This window comes from Furipterus horrens, unplaced genomic scaffold (assembly GCF_987537825.1).
Source record: "Furipterus horrens unplaced genomic scaffold, mFurHor1.1.pri manual_scaffold_13, whole genome shotgun sequence".
Lineage (NCBI taxonomy): Eukaryota > Metazoa > Chordata > Mammalia > Chiroptera > Furipteridae > Furipterus > Furipterus horrens.
This window is the reverse complement of record NW_028327183.1, coordinates 27,324,125-27,340,970: the sequence shown is the minus strand read 5'-3', so window position 1 is coordinate 27,340,970 and position 16,846 is coordinate 27,324,125. Positions and strand designations below refer to the sequence as shown.

The window sequence follows — 16,846 nt, the reverse complement described above, 5'->3', positions numbered from 1 at the left end:
GGGACTGGGGGTTAGGACTTCAACATACCTTTCTGGGGAAAACAGTTATCCTCACCGTAGCGTCCTTCTCATATCCCCATCCTTGAGGCTTTAATAAACAGAAGCCTGACACCAGACTGCCAGCACCTGCATCTCTTCATCTAAAAGCTATTTCTTGTCACCAAAACCTATATTGCCAACGGTGCCGGTGAATTAACATCATTTCATACCCACCCCTCTGTCCTCTGCAGTGCTGAAGCAATGGCTGATGGGAGTTGGTGCACAAAGATTTCAGCCCCCTTACCCTTGGGGGATAACTCTGCCCTAGACTGGCTTCTAGAGTGGCCAGGGGTACCAAGTTCCAGATGCCCAAGGTATAGCTGGCTCAATCACCCACCCACCCAATTCTCCCATAAGTATTTCTTTCACCTCTCACATACTGACATCAGAACCCTTAGGGTTTGCTTCTGAGAGAAGTCCACATAAGACAATAATAGGCACTCAGTAGTCCTTCACTGGGGCAGGAAAGACTGAGGTGGCTCAACCACATAGGGCTTAAGAAAGCCCATATTTCCTTGAGCTACCCAAAAGACATCTGCTGCAAACTTTGGTTGCAGAAACACAGAGGCTGGAAAAAGCATATGTCTGGGAACAAGAGTTCACATTGGACTAACCAGCTGTGTGTTTTAGGGCAGGTCACTTAACCTTTCTGTGCCTCTATTCCCCCCTCTTTACAGTGGTGATGAGGGCCAGATGGCCTATAGAATCCTTTGTGCCTCTGGGACTCTAGAATCCTGTAGCCTCCTTCTTCCCAACCCCAACCTTCAACAATTCCTTTGCCTGGTTCATCTATTTATTATAACAGTTTTTATTTATTAATGTTTTCAAGGAAGAGAATGCATAGAAACTCGGGCTTGCCTCTGAGGGGCAGGCTCATTTTTTTTGTATGGGTTTAAGAAAACATGACATGGTAACAGAGGAAACTTTTATCGCTGAAAGAGAAAAAAGTGATTTTCTTTATCCTATTTGTAATGGACACTTGCTTGTATTTGGCAACAAGATAAAGTGGGAAGTGGACTGACTTAGGGGTCAGGTGATTTGTGTTGATACCTAGTTCTGCCTCTTAGTAGCTGTGTGATTTTGGGCAAGTTCATTTATTCATTCAACAAACACATATTTATGGGCATGTGCCAGGCAATGTCTAGGCCATTGGAGAGTCACTAGTGAGCAAAATGGTGGGTTCCTCCCTTCTTGGTGCTTACAGACTAATGAGAGAAAGACATGAGTCAGATGAACATACAGATACACATATACACTGTGATAGAAGCCATGAAAGGGAAGGACAGGTTTCTATGAAAGTAATAAACAAGGATACCTGACAAGACCTGGAAGGTTTGAAAAGATCTCCCTGATAATGTGATGACTGAACAGAGGTGGAAGTATGTGTAGGTCAACCAAGCAAGGGGTGGAATAGAAGAATAGAATTTGCAGCAAAAGAAACAGCACATGCAAAGTCCCTGGGGTGGAAGGGATCCAGCTTGTCCTAGAAATTGTCAAGTCTTCTGTTTAGAAATGAAGGACTATATAAAAATGCTTACCTCTTCAGGTCATTGTGAACATGGAATGAAACACCGTATGGGGGTGTGTGCATCAAGTGCTTCCTGTTTCCAGCCTTGGGAAAGCCAGGCAGAGCTCTGAAGTTCATCCTGGGGATAGAGGTGGAAGGAATTGGGTTGTAGGTCCCAGGAAAGGGATTACTTCATGCTGCCTCTTCATTGCATGCAGGTCATGCACCTTTTTATTTAAAAAAAGTTTACTTTTTATTGTATTTTTTCTGTTACCATTTATCCCCCTTATACCCTCTTCCACCTCCGCTCCCCACCCATCACCACACTGTTGGCTCTGCCTTTTGTTTAATCTATTTATTATCTTAGTCTCATGCTGAAGGACACTGGTTGGGATTGTTGTGGGGGGCTTTGTTTCCCTTAGTTTTCAGAGTTAGGAGTAAATCACTGGCTCCCTGCCATACCCGCTTGCCAAGGATTCCCTTGAATTTGGGGGCTTCACTGACTCCTGAAGCCTTAGTGGCTCAAAGCTGCCCTCTGTTGGCCACAGCTCAAGGCTGGGGGCGGCTCTTAGGCAGTGGCAGGACGCCGCGCAATCTGGATAGCTTTCATTTTTCAATTTGCAGGTGGAGATGGGACCTCCACGCACACTACCTCCTTACCCCTTATTTCTCTACCCTTCACTCGCTAAATGGGTTTGCAAGCCCAGCCCTAAGCATTGCACGTGCTTGGTGTTCTTGTGATGCAAACAATAGTCCTAGAGGTAAAGCCTATCCTCTTTGCAGAATTGAGTCAGGCGCTTAGGGCAGTCCAAACACCTTTCCCAGCATCGTGAGCAATAAAACCGGGCTGGCTTCAAGGGCATGTGACCTGTGCCCAGGGCTTTACGCTCAGAACCGGCCCTGCCCACCTCCACCAGCTCTCGCAGTTTCTGAACAAAGGACCTGCATTTCATTTTGCATTGGGGCCCCGCAACATTGTGTGGGCAGTCCTGCTGTTAGAGTTGGGGCTTCAAACCAGAGCTGCTTCACCCCAAACCCTGGTGCCCTCTTGCCTCTCCCAGGGCTATTTCTAAAACGCACAGCTGTCAACTCCCTGGTCAGCCCCCAAGGCTGGTCTCCAAGTACCTGTAGGACTAAGCGTGTCATTTCCCAGTGCAGGGAATCTGGCTGTGTACACCTGCAGGAGGGAATGTTGGGGGAAAAATACTGATGCCCTGGGCATGGGGGTTTAGAACTTAAAAAAAAAATCTTAGTAGTCTTAGCCATGCTAGCACAGCTCTTAAATATACAGTACTGTACATAATTATTCTGAATAGCATATAGGGCATCAGAACTATAAGAAAGATAGTGAGACCTAACTTGAGAATACCAGCAGGGATGAATGTACCCATTTGGGATCCATGAGGAGAGACCTGAGAACCAGTTTCCCAGTCTGTCTAAACTTATTCTGCTCTGATGTTCTAAGGTTTGTTGGAACTGAGTAGCTTGTCTAAGTTTTGCAATATGGGTCTCTGCCTCAGAAGAGGAGTTGAGTAATATTAGCAACCATACATACTCCACTGTGTTCGGCAAGGCTGCACGGTTGTAAATACAACTTTAGCAAGAGTGTCTAAGGAGGTTTGCAGGTTTTCTAATCAGGGGTCAGTGCTGGGGCGGGGGGTCCAAGAAGGTGGTGTCCCTCTTTGCATCTTCTTAATTTTGTTTCTGTTCCTTGTCGTTAAAGACCTTAAAAGCAATATCTGCCAATTGAGAAGGGTTTATACCAAAAACTTCATCCAATTGTGATTTTCTCTTGATAGTAGGTGCACTTTGACCTATATAAGTCATATGTACCGTCCTAGTATCCTTGGGGGACTCTGGGTTAGCATTAGCGTAGCACTTATAGCTTGGTGAGTCCTTTCTAGGAATTCTAATGGATCCTCGTTAGGTTGTTGCTGTCCCTGCTGAATCTTATTGAAACTTTTTTGCTGAGGTGCCCCTTTTTGCAGACCAGGTGAGGCAAATCTCCTACAATGCTCTAGTCTGGGTATTTCCTCATCTTTGGATCCCAGTCTGGTTTGACTAATTTGCTTCTGGGGCTCCATCAGGATCCACCAGATGAAGTTGATGTGCTTCTTCTCTAGCTTTATCGATGACCATTCTTCTTTTGTCCACTGCGAGCATCTTATCCATGAGAGTCTGTGTATCAGTCCAGGAGGGATGGTGGGTGGCAGAGATGGAGGTGAAAAGTTCAGCCATGCGGACGGGGTCCTCTCTAGAGGGAGGATTATTGTTTTTCCAATTGAAGAAATATGAGGTCGACAAAGGATTATGCATCCACAAAAAATCAGTTGGCTGACCCTGAGCACCAAGTCACCCTAACAGGGTACTGGAGGGGTGGACAATGTGCTGGGTTGAAATTTGACTCCTGGGCCAAACTGTGTTCTCTGCCAGGTTCGAGAGGTAGATACAAAACCAGGTCCCTGTGCCCCGTACGCTGACTATAAGGTTAATTCTGTTTGCCCCCATAAGGGAGTGGCCAAGTCACTTGGGATGCTTCCTGTTCCCCTATTTGAATGAGCGGGAAGGAGCCTGTAATGCCAAGGGCGTTTTGGGGACTGGGCAGGTTTGAGCAAGATGGAGTCAGAAGGACCGATTATTTTATTCTATTAACAGTCACCATGTGTTAATCGCAGAGTCTAGGTGGTACACACACAGGCACTCACTGGAGGAATTCTTTCGGTTTTGCTGTATGTTTGAAAATCTTCGTAAATAAACGTTTGGGAGAATGAACTGTTAATTCAAATTTATTATTTTCCTCTTCTTTTTGCAGTGCTCAGTTTTTCTTAAGCTTCTCTTGGATTACTAAAGTCACCGGCACCAGAGCAATTACTTTCCACAAACAAGTTGTCAGAAGCCTCAAATGAATTTTAGATCTAATTTAATTCCCAATTTACTTGTTTATAAAAAAAAAAAAATCCTAATTTCTCCAAACCAAATCAACCCTTGATATTCCAGTTACAATTTATTTTAAAAAGCCAGCTGTAAAATGCTAAGCCAGTCACCCTGAGATAGTCCGAATGAATTCATGAGGACTGGGAAAAGAAAGGGGTGTTCAGAGCTTCTGGGACAAACAGCAGATCCCAGGCACAGGCCAAGGTGACCAGAGAATGTGTCAGGATGAAAGGAGAGAGGTGACTGCAGAAGCTAGCTGCTTCCCAAAAGCAGGAACAAATTGGGTCCTGACAGCTGTGTGGGGATGTGGGGTGCCAAGGACATGCAGAAGAGGAACTGGTCACTCTAACCACTTTCCAAAATGTGACAAGCTCTATGGAGACCTGCGGGTAGGCGTCAGAGACTGGGAAAGTGCATATTCAGCTCTTCTGGCTTCTGTATTGCAGATTGTAATAGTTTCTAGGACGGCCCTAACCCGTGACCACAAACGAGGGGCCTGAACAAACAGGAGTGTGCGCTCTCAGAGCTCTGGAGGCCGGAAGTCCAGAGCAAAGGTGTTGGTGGGGTTGGCTCCTTTCTAGAGGCTGTGAGGGAAACTGCTTTCTCCCTCTCTCTCGGCTTCTGGCGCTGCTAGCAATTCTTGGTGTCTTTTGGCTGGGAGACTCATCACTCCAGTCTCAGCCTCTATTGTCACACGTTGCTTGCTCTCTCCATGTTGGTTGGCTTTGGAGTCTCTTCCCTTCTTCTTAAAAGGACCCCAGTCATTGGATTAGGGTCCATCAGAGTTCTGCATGACCTCATCTTAACTTGGTTCCATCTATAAGAACCCTATTCCCAAAAAGAGTCACGTTCACCGGTACTGGGGGTTAGGACTTCACCATATCTTTTGGGAGGACACAACTCAACCCATAACAGAGTTGGACCTGCAGAAAGGGTTTTGGGGGCGGCGTTGGGTTGTTCCTCAGACGTGAGGCTTGAAGATATGTACCAGGTTGAGAGGGAAGGCAAGGGAAACACTGAGCAGCCAGTGTGGAGTCAGGATGGAGTGGAAATGATAAATTAAGCAGCCTCAGAACTGTCTACCTTAGACTTTGCATTATGAGGTCATTAAATATCCCTACTATTTAAGCTATCATTGCTTGCAACTGAAAGCATTCTATTTTTTTTTTATTATTGAAATAAAGTATTTGCTCATAAATACTTGAACTCAGTGCCTTGGTTTTGGGCTTAAGCTTTAAATGCTTTCTTTTCTACCAATAAGGAGGAAAGAGGAAGTCACGCATTAGTTATTTCCTTTAGGATGGATGACTCAAAAGATAAATGAGAAACTTGTTCCTTTTTTTAAAGCAGCAAAAAGATTTCTTTTTAAGTACATACAACTATGCTTAAAGTCCTTCAAATGTTCTTTTGAAATATAATTTTATAGCACTTTTTCTTGTTATTAGTAAATCTTGTTACTTTCACAAGTTAAATTATATTTCAATACACTTATGTATTATAGAATTATCAACTCATAGGTTAACCCGCTGTGGGAATAGAGAAAAAAATGCTCAGATGAAAAGAATGCACTTTCATGAAAATAAAGATAAATGAACTCATAAGTTACTAATTTTTAATAAATAAATTCTTATTGAATAACTTATCCTTCTGGTAAAATATTTACCATGCTCTTTAAAACCCTTTTAATCAACTGAAATGCTCAGGAAGCTTTAAATGATTGGATATCCTTTTGTGGCTTAAGAGTTGAGATTAATCAGGGTCAAAATGAGCTCCATCCTTCCTCTGCTCTGGAAAGAGGTGAAATTAAAAATAAAAGGAGTTGAAATTATTTTTTATTGAAGTACATTTTAATAAGAAGCCAATTGATTTAAAGTGATTCAAATCTTCATGGAATGAGGGCTCTTCAGGCTTGCTTGACTCCTCAGGCTGGAGGGCAAACCCCTCATTTCACAGGGCTGGAAAGGTCATCGTCCATCCCAGTGCTCGGGTGTTCTGGGTAATTAAGAATCAATTCCCGTTAAATTACCTTAGGACTGGCCCAGGCCCGGGTGAGTCAGCAGGAGGATATCTTCCGTGCGCTCTCATTTCTCTGTGCAATGTTTCCCTGCGTGGGAAATTATATGTAACAGTCATAGACTGGGGCATTGATTGAAAACATGTCTCCCCAGGCTCTCCCCCATCTGTACTGGATAAGGAGATGAAAAGAAGGGCCCAGGAATCTGCATGCCAACCTGTCAATAGCTGCCCCAGGGGCTTCTTATGTTTAGACTAGTCTGACCCCCAAAGTTATTGGACAAAGTTGACAGCTAAGGCCCTGGTTCTCACACTTGGAGGGTGTGTTAAAACTCAGCTGCTGGGCCCCACCCCAGGGTCTCTGAGTCTGTGGGGCTGGGAGGGGCCTGGGAGTCTGCATTTCTAGCCGTTTCCTGGTGCTGCTGGCCTGGGGACATGTTAAGAACCACCGCTGTAAGGTGCTTTGGTTGAACAAATGATTGTTCAGGAATACAGATTTTTTTTCTTAAGGAAAAAATATTCTCTCTACATGTTTTATTTAAATCCAAGGCAGAGCACATACCTTTTTTCAGATCAGGATATGGAAGATAGGTATCAGTAGAATGCGGAAGAATGGCTATTATTAGAATTTTAGTAATTCTGGCCAGATGCCATTGCAAACCTTTCAGAACCAACACCGAGTACACGGTCTTGTGAAGAAGAAGTTATAAAATCCAGAAGAGAACAGTTGTTACTTCCCAGGGAAGCAACCGCTTAACATTTCAGTGGTGTTAAATATGGCGTAAAGCAGACAAATTGCCACATCAATTTAGTTTCAAAGAACTCTTATGCAGTTTATTAAATTACTTAGTACAAAAAGGGATTCTTTAAGTTTTGACTTGCCAAACAGTTGCTTGTTAAAGCATTACTAGCAAATCTCATTCAGAATTGTTCTGGAATACAGATTAACTTGAATAAACCCGAGGAGTTTCTGGCAGAGTTCAAGGTGAGCTAAATGTTCTCAGTCAGTGATTCCAGAAATACTGGCTTAGCTGGGCCAGAGGGTCCCACAGGGCCTGCTTCTCATTACGGGGAGGACAAAGTTGGCTCACAGATCATTGTGAAGCCTCGTCTGCACTTGAGACAATGATATTGACCCACTAAAACAATCTTACAGTATTTTCTTTTGAAGATGCTGGCACACAATGTATGTTTCGTATGATCAACGCCTCAGACAAAGGGTTCTGATGGGAGCTTTGGCCACAGTGATGAGGGCTCATGGGCCCCGAACACAACCTTCTTTTTAAAATTCTGCTAGCAAGACCTCATAAATTTGACAGCTGGTTTCCAAAGACTCTTTAGATTCCTTATAGGCCCAATGAACACAGGTTCTAACTGAGGAACATGAGTTTGGCTCACATCAGCGATGTCGGCCTGTCAAGGGGAGAGACTGATTTCTTTGAGGACATTGCGTTGCAGCCTTTCCAGCTTTGCAGTCTGGGTACCAGGCCAGTCCCAGGCTTCTGTTCCACAAATAACTTAGGCTTATCCTTTACTTCAATAAGATTTTGGACCATCAAGTGTCTTCTCATAGACCCAGGAGAAGGAGAAGTTACCATTAAAAGAAGCAACCATATTATTTATATTTCCAGAAATGACTCTTCTGATGATTAACTACAGCCCATCAACGCTAACTGCACTTTCTTCCTTAAAACAGGCCTTGAGTTTTAAGATATTGAATATTTAACGTTTCTTTCTGGGAATACTCACTGGGTCGGCAACTTCTAAAGACCTATAAAGGGCAAGAGGTAAATGGTTGAGGAAGGGATTTTTTGAAGGCTGAATAGAGAGAGAAAAACTCCAGCTGGAGGAGTTGCTGATGTCAGCAGCCTTCACAGGTTCTGAGCAGCAAAGAGATGATGCAGTGGGAGCACCCAGCACCACCATGCCCGCAGCAGGTGAGGAAGCGGGGCAGGCAGAAACGTGAGGTCAACCTGAAGTTGAACCCAGTTAACAAGACATCACCTGTCAGGGGATGACACCCCTTTATTCTAGCAGTGGTGGCAGCATCCAGTCGTTAAAGCAAAAGTGACATGTGAATTGAACTGAATGCCAGATAAGGTGCCTGTTTCAACTGTGTAAGTCAGCAGTGTCAGCTGGGTTGACATAGAAGGTTGGCAGAACCCCATCTAATTTGCTTGGCATATTACATCACCGATGCAGTTCCCAACCTGGACGCACATGCAAGCTTAAAACCACCCTGTCTGCGCCCACTTGAGGGGGGGGATGCCTGATGCAGTGGGTCTGGGTGCTGCCTGGTCGTGAGGTTTTGAAATGCTCCCTAAGGGACTCTGATGTGCAGCCAAGGGTGAGAATCAGCTATTCCTTACTTACCACCTCTACTGTTCATAATCCAGAAGCTATATTTAAGAGGTCTGTGACAGACCGTACGTTGTCCACCCCATGGCCAACCCTTTCCTTTCTGATAGAATGCTGGTTTTGGTCTCTGTCTTCTGTCTCTGAGGGTCCAGGAGCTATTAGAGGAGGCCTCCTTGTGGGCACAGGTTAAATCATGAATGGGTTAAGCTGGGTCTTTTCCACCTGGGTTCTGTTCACATTTGGGGCAGGAGAATTCTTTGTGGTGGGGCCATCCTCTGCCATGTAGGATGTTCAGCAGCATCCTTGGTCTCACCACCAGATGCCAGAGCACTGCCAACCCCCAAGTGGTGACAATCACAAGGTTAGAGTCACAGGGCTCAGCCTGCCTTGCCCAGGATTGCTTGTGGCACAGTCAGCTGGGTGGGAATACCTTTGGGAACACATTTTCTTCATTCTTGGAGGCAAAGGGAAGGAGAACGGCGTTCTTTCTGTGGATGCATCACGATGGCTCCAACCTGGGTCCCTGATGTCTTGGGGAGGTGTGCCACTCCCTCTCCCTGGGGCTGCCCTCCCTCGGACTTCTGCCTTGTGGAACAATGCTGCCCCTTATGCTTCCAGGGCTGTGCTGTTTCCAAATGGCTTGACCCCGAACCTAGGCTATTCTTAATCATTGGGAATCAATTCTGTTCCTCTTTGGAAGGTGGACATTTTTCCACTGACCAATAGGAATACAATAATTGGTCAAAATGTGTCCACAAAGTAGAACATTAGTATACTGCCCAGATTATGGCTACGAAGCAGGGTAGCGTCCATGTGACATGCATGTAATTTATGTACGTGGTATATAGACATTCTTTGGCCTTGATCAAAGAGAGAGCAACGAAACATTACATTCGCCGGGGGTGCATGGAAGCAGATGTTCTGTATCTATTAGATACAAATCTAACCCTGGCAGATGCTTGAGGAACCTCCAGGCACCTCTGGTGAGAAAGCCTCAGCATGTGAGGGCAAAGCATCAGAACTGATTTTTTTACAAGAGTCAACCTGACTTGCATAATAGAAACAAACTCCTTTCCTATTTCCAAAGTGATTTGTGGGGTCACTGAGTATAATGCTCAATCACACTCCCTTTGGTTGTCGATTCTGGGCAGTGACTCATGCCCAACCCCCCAACCTTTTCAGCTGAAGCTACAAGCAGATGCTGAGCATCACTGACGGGAGACAAGGACTCCGGGTGATGGCCGCGTGGGTGCTGTTGTGAAGACTTCTGTAGCGCTGACAGAAACACTTGGAAATTTAGCTCTCAGAGTGGTGGATGCAACAGCCCAGAACAAGTCCTGCAGCTACCGCTTCTAGCTCTGTGACCGTGGTCAACTGAAGCCCAACATTAGGTTCCTTCTGTTTAAATGGGGACTGATCAGAGACAAACCTAACTCAGGGTTGTCGGGAGGATTAGGCTAAATAGCGTACATAGAATGCTAAGAACAGCAGCAGGGTGTTTATGATAAATGCTTTCTATGGTGCTATGAACAGTTATCAACTGTTGCTAGGTAACTCAGGGTTAGATCTGACAACATATTGTGCAAATGCCTCCATTTTAGTCCCGTTAAAACATACAAACTACACAGAATATGAAAAAAAAGAGGGGGTGGGGGAGACATAACTATCCATACGGGACACCTTCAATTTACAAATAGGATGTTAAGAAAGTTCATTTTGAGTTGACTGTTTGGAAGACTCTGTCTCCATAGCAACCATGCTCTAAGTGTGGTTAGGATTCCAAGGACTCACAAAGGCAAATTAATCTTTAATTTCCTGAAATACTGTATGTTTGTTCTGATAAGGTCAAACACAATAGTACTTTACTAGAAACAAAACAGTAGAGAAACAAAATTGATCAACAAATAAGATTAAAATGTTTAGAATACTGTGACTTGAAGCAAAGCAGGATTAACTAGAAGTCAAATGAGGAAGCCAGTAAGGCCCCTGAGCCTGGGAGATGAGGGCATTAAATCAATAGGAGGCTGCTTTGCTTGGTGCGAGCACCTCCATGCTACTTGGATTTATTAGCTCTAAGTAGGATCTTCACTGGCCTTTAAATGAACAAAAACTAGCTGGGGAGTAAGAGAGGCAGACATTTTCCTGCACAAAAAGATTACACCTGGAACCCGGAAGGGGCCGTGCTGATGCATACACACCTGGGCCATGGCTAGAACCCTCAGGACACAGAGATGACAGTAGGACAAGTGGGGTGTATGCAATCCTGGGGGACAGGGGAGGGGAGTAGTTGTTTCTTTGGAAGACCCATGTTGTTCCAGAAAGGCTGACTGGCAGAGGTAGTGGCAGTGCCAGGTTAATTGCAGCTTAGCAGGTATTTCTTACCTCAAACAGGCACTGTGTTAAGAGTGGAGGCCACCCACCCATTTGTACAGATGGGAAGGCCTTACCAAGGTCACAAAGCCTGTTTTAGACAAGACTGAAGCTTGGCCTGGAAAATGGGTCGAGTGTGTGGCAGGGCAGGCGTTCGTTTGTAAATGGAACCCAATGCTCTTCATTGGATCACTTTAATGGGTATCTCCCTGTGTACGGTATTTTACACTACACTAGTTCAGTGAAATGTTAATTAGGTGCTAGGTATAAGAAAAGCTCCTTGATCAAATAACTTGGAAACTGGCAGGTGAGAAAAAGAAATCACATTTTTCTGCTCTGGGACCTCAGAGCCTTCAACATGCTAATCTGTACTGTGAATTTTCGTGAAGTGAATCCAGCACAAGGCAAATTTTCTAAACCCAAGTGACTATCAACCCTTATTTTCTGGAACTTCTCCAGGACAAGTGTCCCGGGGAGCACACTTGGAAAAAGTTTCCATCTTGAACATGTGAAACAGCAGCTCTCCTTTGATACCCATCCCGGCAGCCCCACCGTCACCGAGGCTTCTTGCAGCACAACCTCCGCCCACACCTCCCTCTCCATTTTGCTGTTGGTTATCCTTCCAGAGGTTTTAGCTGGTAATCTAAAAAGGTTATGTGTATTTTAACCTGAAAATGTGAAAAACCAAACAAATCATTTTTGACACAAAGGAAGCTTCCATAGCAGGATTTTAGGCACCTTTATTCGTTCGTGGCAGATATTTTTGGTCAGGGAGCTTGCCTCAGGAATCTTTCCATTATTTAAGGAAGCCAACTCGTCCGTAAGTCCTGACTGACCTTCCCGCCGTGCCATTTCCAGTCGCCATTTATTTACTAGGCTTGAGAACACCCCGCGCGCAGGCTCTGGCTGGCTGGAGTCCTGTAGGCTCTGGCACTTTCAGGCTAAACCTTGCCCACAACCTACTGGCCCATCAATGGGGTTTCCACAGCTGGGTAATAACTGTGGCTAATTCATTTTATCACAGAAGAAATTTACTCCTTTCTGCTCTCCAAATTTATAAATAGGAAAATTATTTCTTAACATTATTATATATGTGCAATACAAACAATCAAGACTGGTGATATAGAAAAATTAAAAAAAATCATACTGTGTTCATTGAGGGTTTTCCTATATGAGGCACTATACCGTTCCTCAACTTTTCATTTTTTTTTCTATACAAAATCACTTCACTGTGCCAATCACATGAATTTCCTTCCCAGCCAATACTGGCCTCTAGACTTAGCATTCCTGATGCTATATTTTTGAGTGGCAAGAGTTATTATCCCTGTTTTCTGTAATCAATAATAAAACCAGTATCTGCAAGTTTAAAGAAACAGTATTTATTAAAAACTTGAGCCTACTAGAAGTCATTTATTATTTTCTAGTGAAGCAACTGGCATGGAGTTAATATGATCTCTTTTCCTTTTCTGTTACTTTTTATAATCAGTATCTCAAAGAAAAGATGGAGTAACTGAGTTTTAAAATCCTGCCAGATTTTGTATGGTAACTATTGTAGATGCACAATGGAGGGTCCTACTGAAGTATTCAGATCTCATGCAAAACTCTTAACTAAAGAATGCCTCATTCCATTAGGCAATTCTGTCATTTTCTATATTTAAAAATTCTCACAATAAAGTGGCAGTGGTTACTATTCATTACTCAAGCATCCGACTTCAAAGACTTAGACACAAAATCTAAGTTCAAGTCTGAGTTTTGGCAACAGAATAGTGCCATGTATTTCTGAATAAACAATTTTTAAATGTTTTTAACCATTCAAAAAGTACCACCAACTTACTATTTGGTGTTAGTTCAACAGTCACTCTGTTGAGAATTATCCCTAAACTCAATAAATGTCTTACTTCACAAAGTCTAATTATAACAGAATTACATACTATATGTATAATAGAAAAAAATTACAGAGCAATTTTTATCAAACAGCAACTACTACAAAAGAAATGATAGAAAAACAATGACTTCACAAAAATAAACTAAAAATTTTGACAATTTTATGGAGGAACCGCCAAACTTTTAGTGTTTAATATTTAATAGCACAAATGACCAAGATCCAAGATGTGAAGTTACCATGTTCAAGAAACCAGGGGTGGGGGGAATCACTCTACCAACTAACTATACAGTATGTGATAAGAAGATTGCACACTTTACAATATAAAACCTGTCTACGCAGAGTAATTAGTTGCAAAAAGCCATTTGGTCTTCTCTCGGCTTGTAAAAGCAACGTTCCAGATTTCAGTGTAAATTAGCAACCTATTGAAAGAGGAAAAACCATCAACATGTTATTTATTATATAAGGACAAATAAAAATGATACTTAGGATTATCATGTAAAAAATTCTTTCAGAACCCTCTATTGAACTAAACTTATTTTCTGTGCACAACATTCTAGCAGAAATATATTCAATTGGAAATCTTTTATTAAAGAAACTTCTGAATCCATTTCCTCCTCCTACGCCTTTCTTTGTATCATCTCTATAATTCAGTCTTCAATTCCCAGGACGATGTTCTCATTCATTTGATGTGGTTTTTGAGATAGGAGAAGCTTCTAAGATTGGCGAGACATTTTCCAAATTCTCTATGGGAATAAAGATGACAGCCCACACAAACAATCATGTGATTTACTCACATAGAGAATCAATCCAATCTATTGTTAAGATAACAGCAAATATAAGTCTTTTACTTCTCAAATCTCTACTTATTTTCTTGTACTTCATAAAGAAACTTGTATTTCTTAGACACTTATAATTTGGTCCAGCCAGGACATGCCCAGAAAATTTAAGAAAAAAAAGGTATTTTTTACTGTACATTCTGCTTTTGTACTATAGTTACCTAAAAACTTTCAATGAACTTTATTTTTATAGGGAATTAAAATGCTAAAAATGGGATGGGAGAAAAAGGAGTTTAAAAATTATTTTTGGGTTGCAATGAGGTAACCACCACACTCACAAAAAAGGATTATAATGAAGAAACTCACTATGGTGAGAATAAGGCGGCCAGTTGTACAATTGGCTATTTTGCTATCTGGGTATTTTTGATTATTAATCTTTCCTCTGCTATCTGAAACTACAAGGTGGAAATCTAAATCAAGTCTAGGGTGAAGACTTAATGTGGCTATACTCTAGTTCATCTAAGTCATAACCAGTTACTGTTCTGGAGTTTACTGAGTATAGTAAATGTTCCCCAAAGAATCCTTAAAATTTAAGGCATTTATGAAGGTGGCAATGCAGTACTTATCTTTAAAAAAAAAAAATTAAAAATCTACCAGTGATAAGAATTTTCAGGCCAACAAAGCACATTTCTTTGTTTTTGGCTGTAATGATATAAACTCAGAGGTAATTTAATGTTAATTAATGGCCTTAACTAGCGGGGATATAGGTGTAATGAATAAAAACTGGGAAAATGACTCCATCATAATTACGGCATACACCAGAGGGACACTGCCCCTTCCCTCACCTTCAGCTCTTCTGTGTGGCAGGTACCTTGTTTTCACCTTCCAGTTCCTCCACCCCGGCCTGTGTCATGAGGTCAGCGATGTTTTTCTCCAGGTCATCAATGCGACTACTCATGTCATCAAGTGGTGAAGTTAAAGATGAAGCACATCAACACCTCCCATTTCTAGCCTTTTCCTCCAAGGCCTGGAGACTGTGGCCTTCAACACACCTGTCTTAATGACACTGGTTTTTCAGTTTCCTTGGAACAGCCATGTGTTGCATAATGACACTTCCGTCAGGGACGAGCCAAACGCACGACGGTGGTGAACCATATAGCCTAGGTGTGCAGCAGGCCACACCTTCTAGGGTTCTGTAAGTACGCTCTAACGTTTGCACGAGGACGCAATTGCCCAGCAACACATTTCTCAGAATGTGTCCCCGTCGTTAGGCAGGGTATGACCGTAGTCTGGTGTTAGGAATACAGGGATCTTGGGGAAGGAACAAATCCCAGTCCTGTCCTTGACTAGTGATGGGATCTGGGCAAGCTATTTTATTTTTTGAGGCTTGTTTTTTCATTCTCTAAATAAAAATAACACTAGCACCGCCTCATCAGGTTAGGGTGAGGATCAGAGGAAAGATCCACATGAAATGTGTAGCTCACAGTCAGCAGCCATTATGATAGGCTGTAAATTCCTGGAGGCCAGGCATCTAGCTCAGGTGTGTCCCCAGCTCTTTACACAGTACTTCTCAAGGAAAGAACATCCACGCCAGCCAAAACTTGGTCAATGACTGGCTGGAGCTGGCCTGCACCCATTCACTCCTCGACACCACTACCGGGAAGGCAGGGCCCAAACACCCATCAGACGCTGACTACAAATACAAAGGATATTTCTTCCGATGATCTGGTCAGACATGGTCTGAAATTTATCTTGCATCTGTTGCAGGAGTGTCTGCACCTGTGAAACAAGAAAACAAACAGAACACCCCAGCTTACTCTGACCCACCTTCCTGGGATGAGGATAGGAGCACGGGTCCCAGAGGGAGACTAGGATCCTGGGCTCCAGCTCCAGCCCGCCCCTTGGGAGTTTCCCTCTCCCGGTTTGTTTCCCCATCTGTCAAATTACACTGGCGGGTTGGTGAAACCCCTTCCCGTTCGGGCCCCGCTGCCATTCAAAACTCGTTGGGTCTTTTGGTAGTTTTTGAGGGCTTGGAGGCATCCGCGTGTGTGGGAGGCGCTGAAAGGTGGGCTGCGTGGAGAGCGGAGGGGTGTGGGCTGGAAGCTGGCAGGGACTCGGGGGTCGCCCGGGGTGCGGCTCAGGAACAGGTGAGTGGGGGTGCACGGGCCTGCGGACGTCAGCAGGCGCAGGGGCCTACACCCAGCGACCCGAGGCGGGGGACGCGCGGACTGAGGTACTCGGAGGCCTCGGCGGGCGAAGCCTCTAGAAACACGGCCTCCAGAGACCAGGCACCCCCGCGGCCGCAGAGAAGACGCCTGGGTCCGCGAGCCTTGCCTGCGCCGGTCCTGGATGCCGCGGCCTCGGGCACACACGGACGACCCTTACCACTGAGGTGAGATCCTGCACGGTCTTCGGGTCAGTCTCGGCCATCTCCCCGGTTCCCAGTTTGGCGGTGATCTCTCAGAGCGTCACCAACACTTCCGTTTGTCAGAGCAGACGCCCCTAGCGGCCTCTTCTCGCGACGACAGATGACAGACGCGCGACCGCGGGGTGTTGTGGGAGCTGTAGTTGGCGTCACGCGCCGGATAAGCCCGCGGTCTCGTGCAAGCGTACCGAGCGAGGCCCCACCCCTCTTCTCCGCCCTGCCTGCTCCACCCCACGCAGCACTCTCCGCCCCGCCCCAGCCAGCCCTAGCCCCGCCCCTGGCCACGCCCCACACAGTCTAGGTGGAAAAAGGCAAACAAGGGAGTGGGACTGGCGGTTGTAGGGGTTGTCTTCACCACTTCCCAGGCTGTCGTTAAAGGCTCCACTGGTTGTCTTTGGCCCCGTCGAGACGCACTTGCTAGGTGCCTGCGAGGTGCCTAGGTCAGGCCTGTGCTGCCGCCTGCCCTCCAACAAAACCCCACAAACACCTGGAGGGGAAACTGAGGTCCGAGGCCTGAGGGTTGAGCCCATCATGTGCCC

General features: G+C 44.6%; 1 protein-coding gene across 2 annotated transcripts; it reads right to left on the bottom strand.

The window, feature by feature from the left end:
- Positions 1-12,967: 12,967 nt before the first annotated feature.
- Positions 12,968-16,405, bottom strand: HSBP1 (heat shock factor binding protein 1). Of its 2 annotated transcripts, none has more exons than XM_090260589.1 (4): positions 16,268-16,404; positions 15,595-15,661; positions 14,728-14,848; positions 12,968-13,525 (listed from the first exon to the last, which is right to left on the bottom strand). In XM_090260589.1, exons 1-3 carry the CDS (start codon positions 16,310-16,312, stop codon positions 14,730-14,732), a joined length of 231 nt encoding a protein of 76 aa, XP_090116715.1. In that variant the 5' UTR covers positions 16,313-16,404; the 3' UTR covers positions 12,968-13,525; positions 14,728-14,729. The 2 variants fall into 2 exon arrangements, with proteins under 2 accessions (XP_090116715.1, XP_090116716.1); XM_090260590.1 differs by lacking the exon at positions 12,968-13,525 and adding an exon at positions 13,674-13,849 and having other exon boundaries at positions 16,268-16,405.
- Between the last annotated feature and the right edge of the window lie 441 nt (positions 16,406-16,846).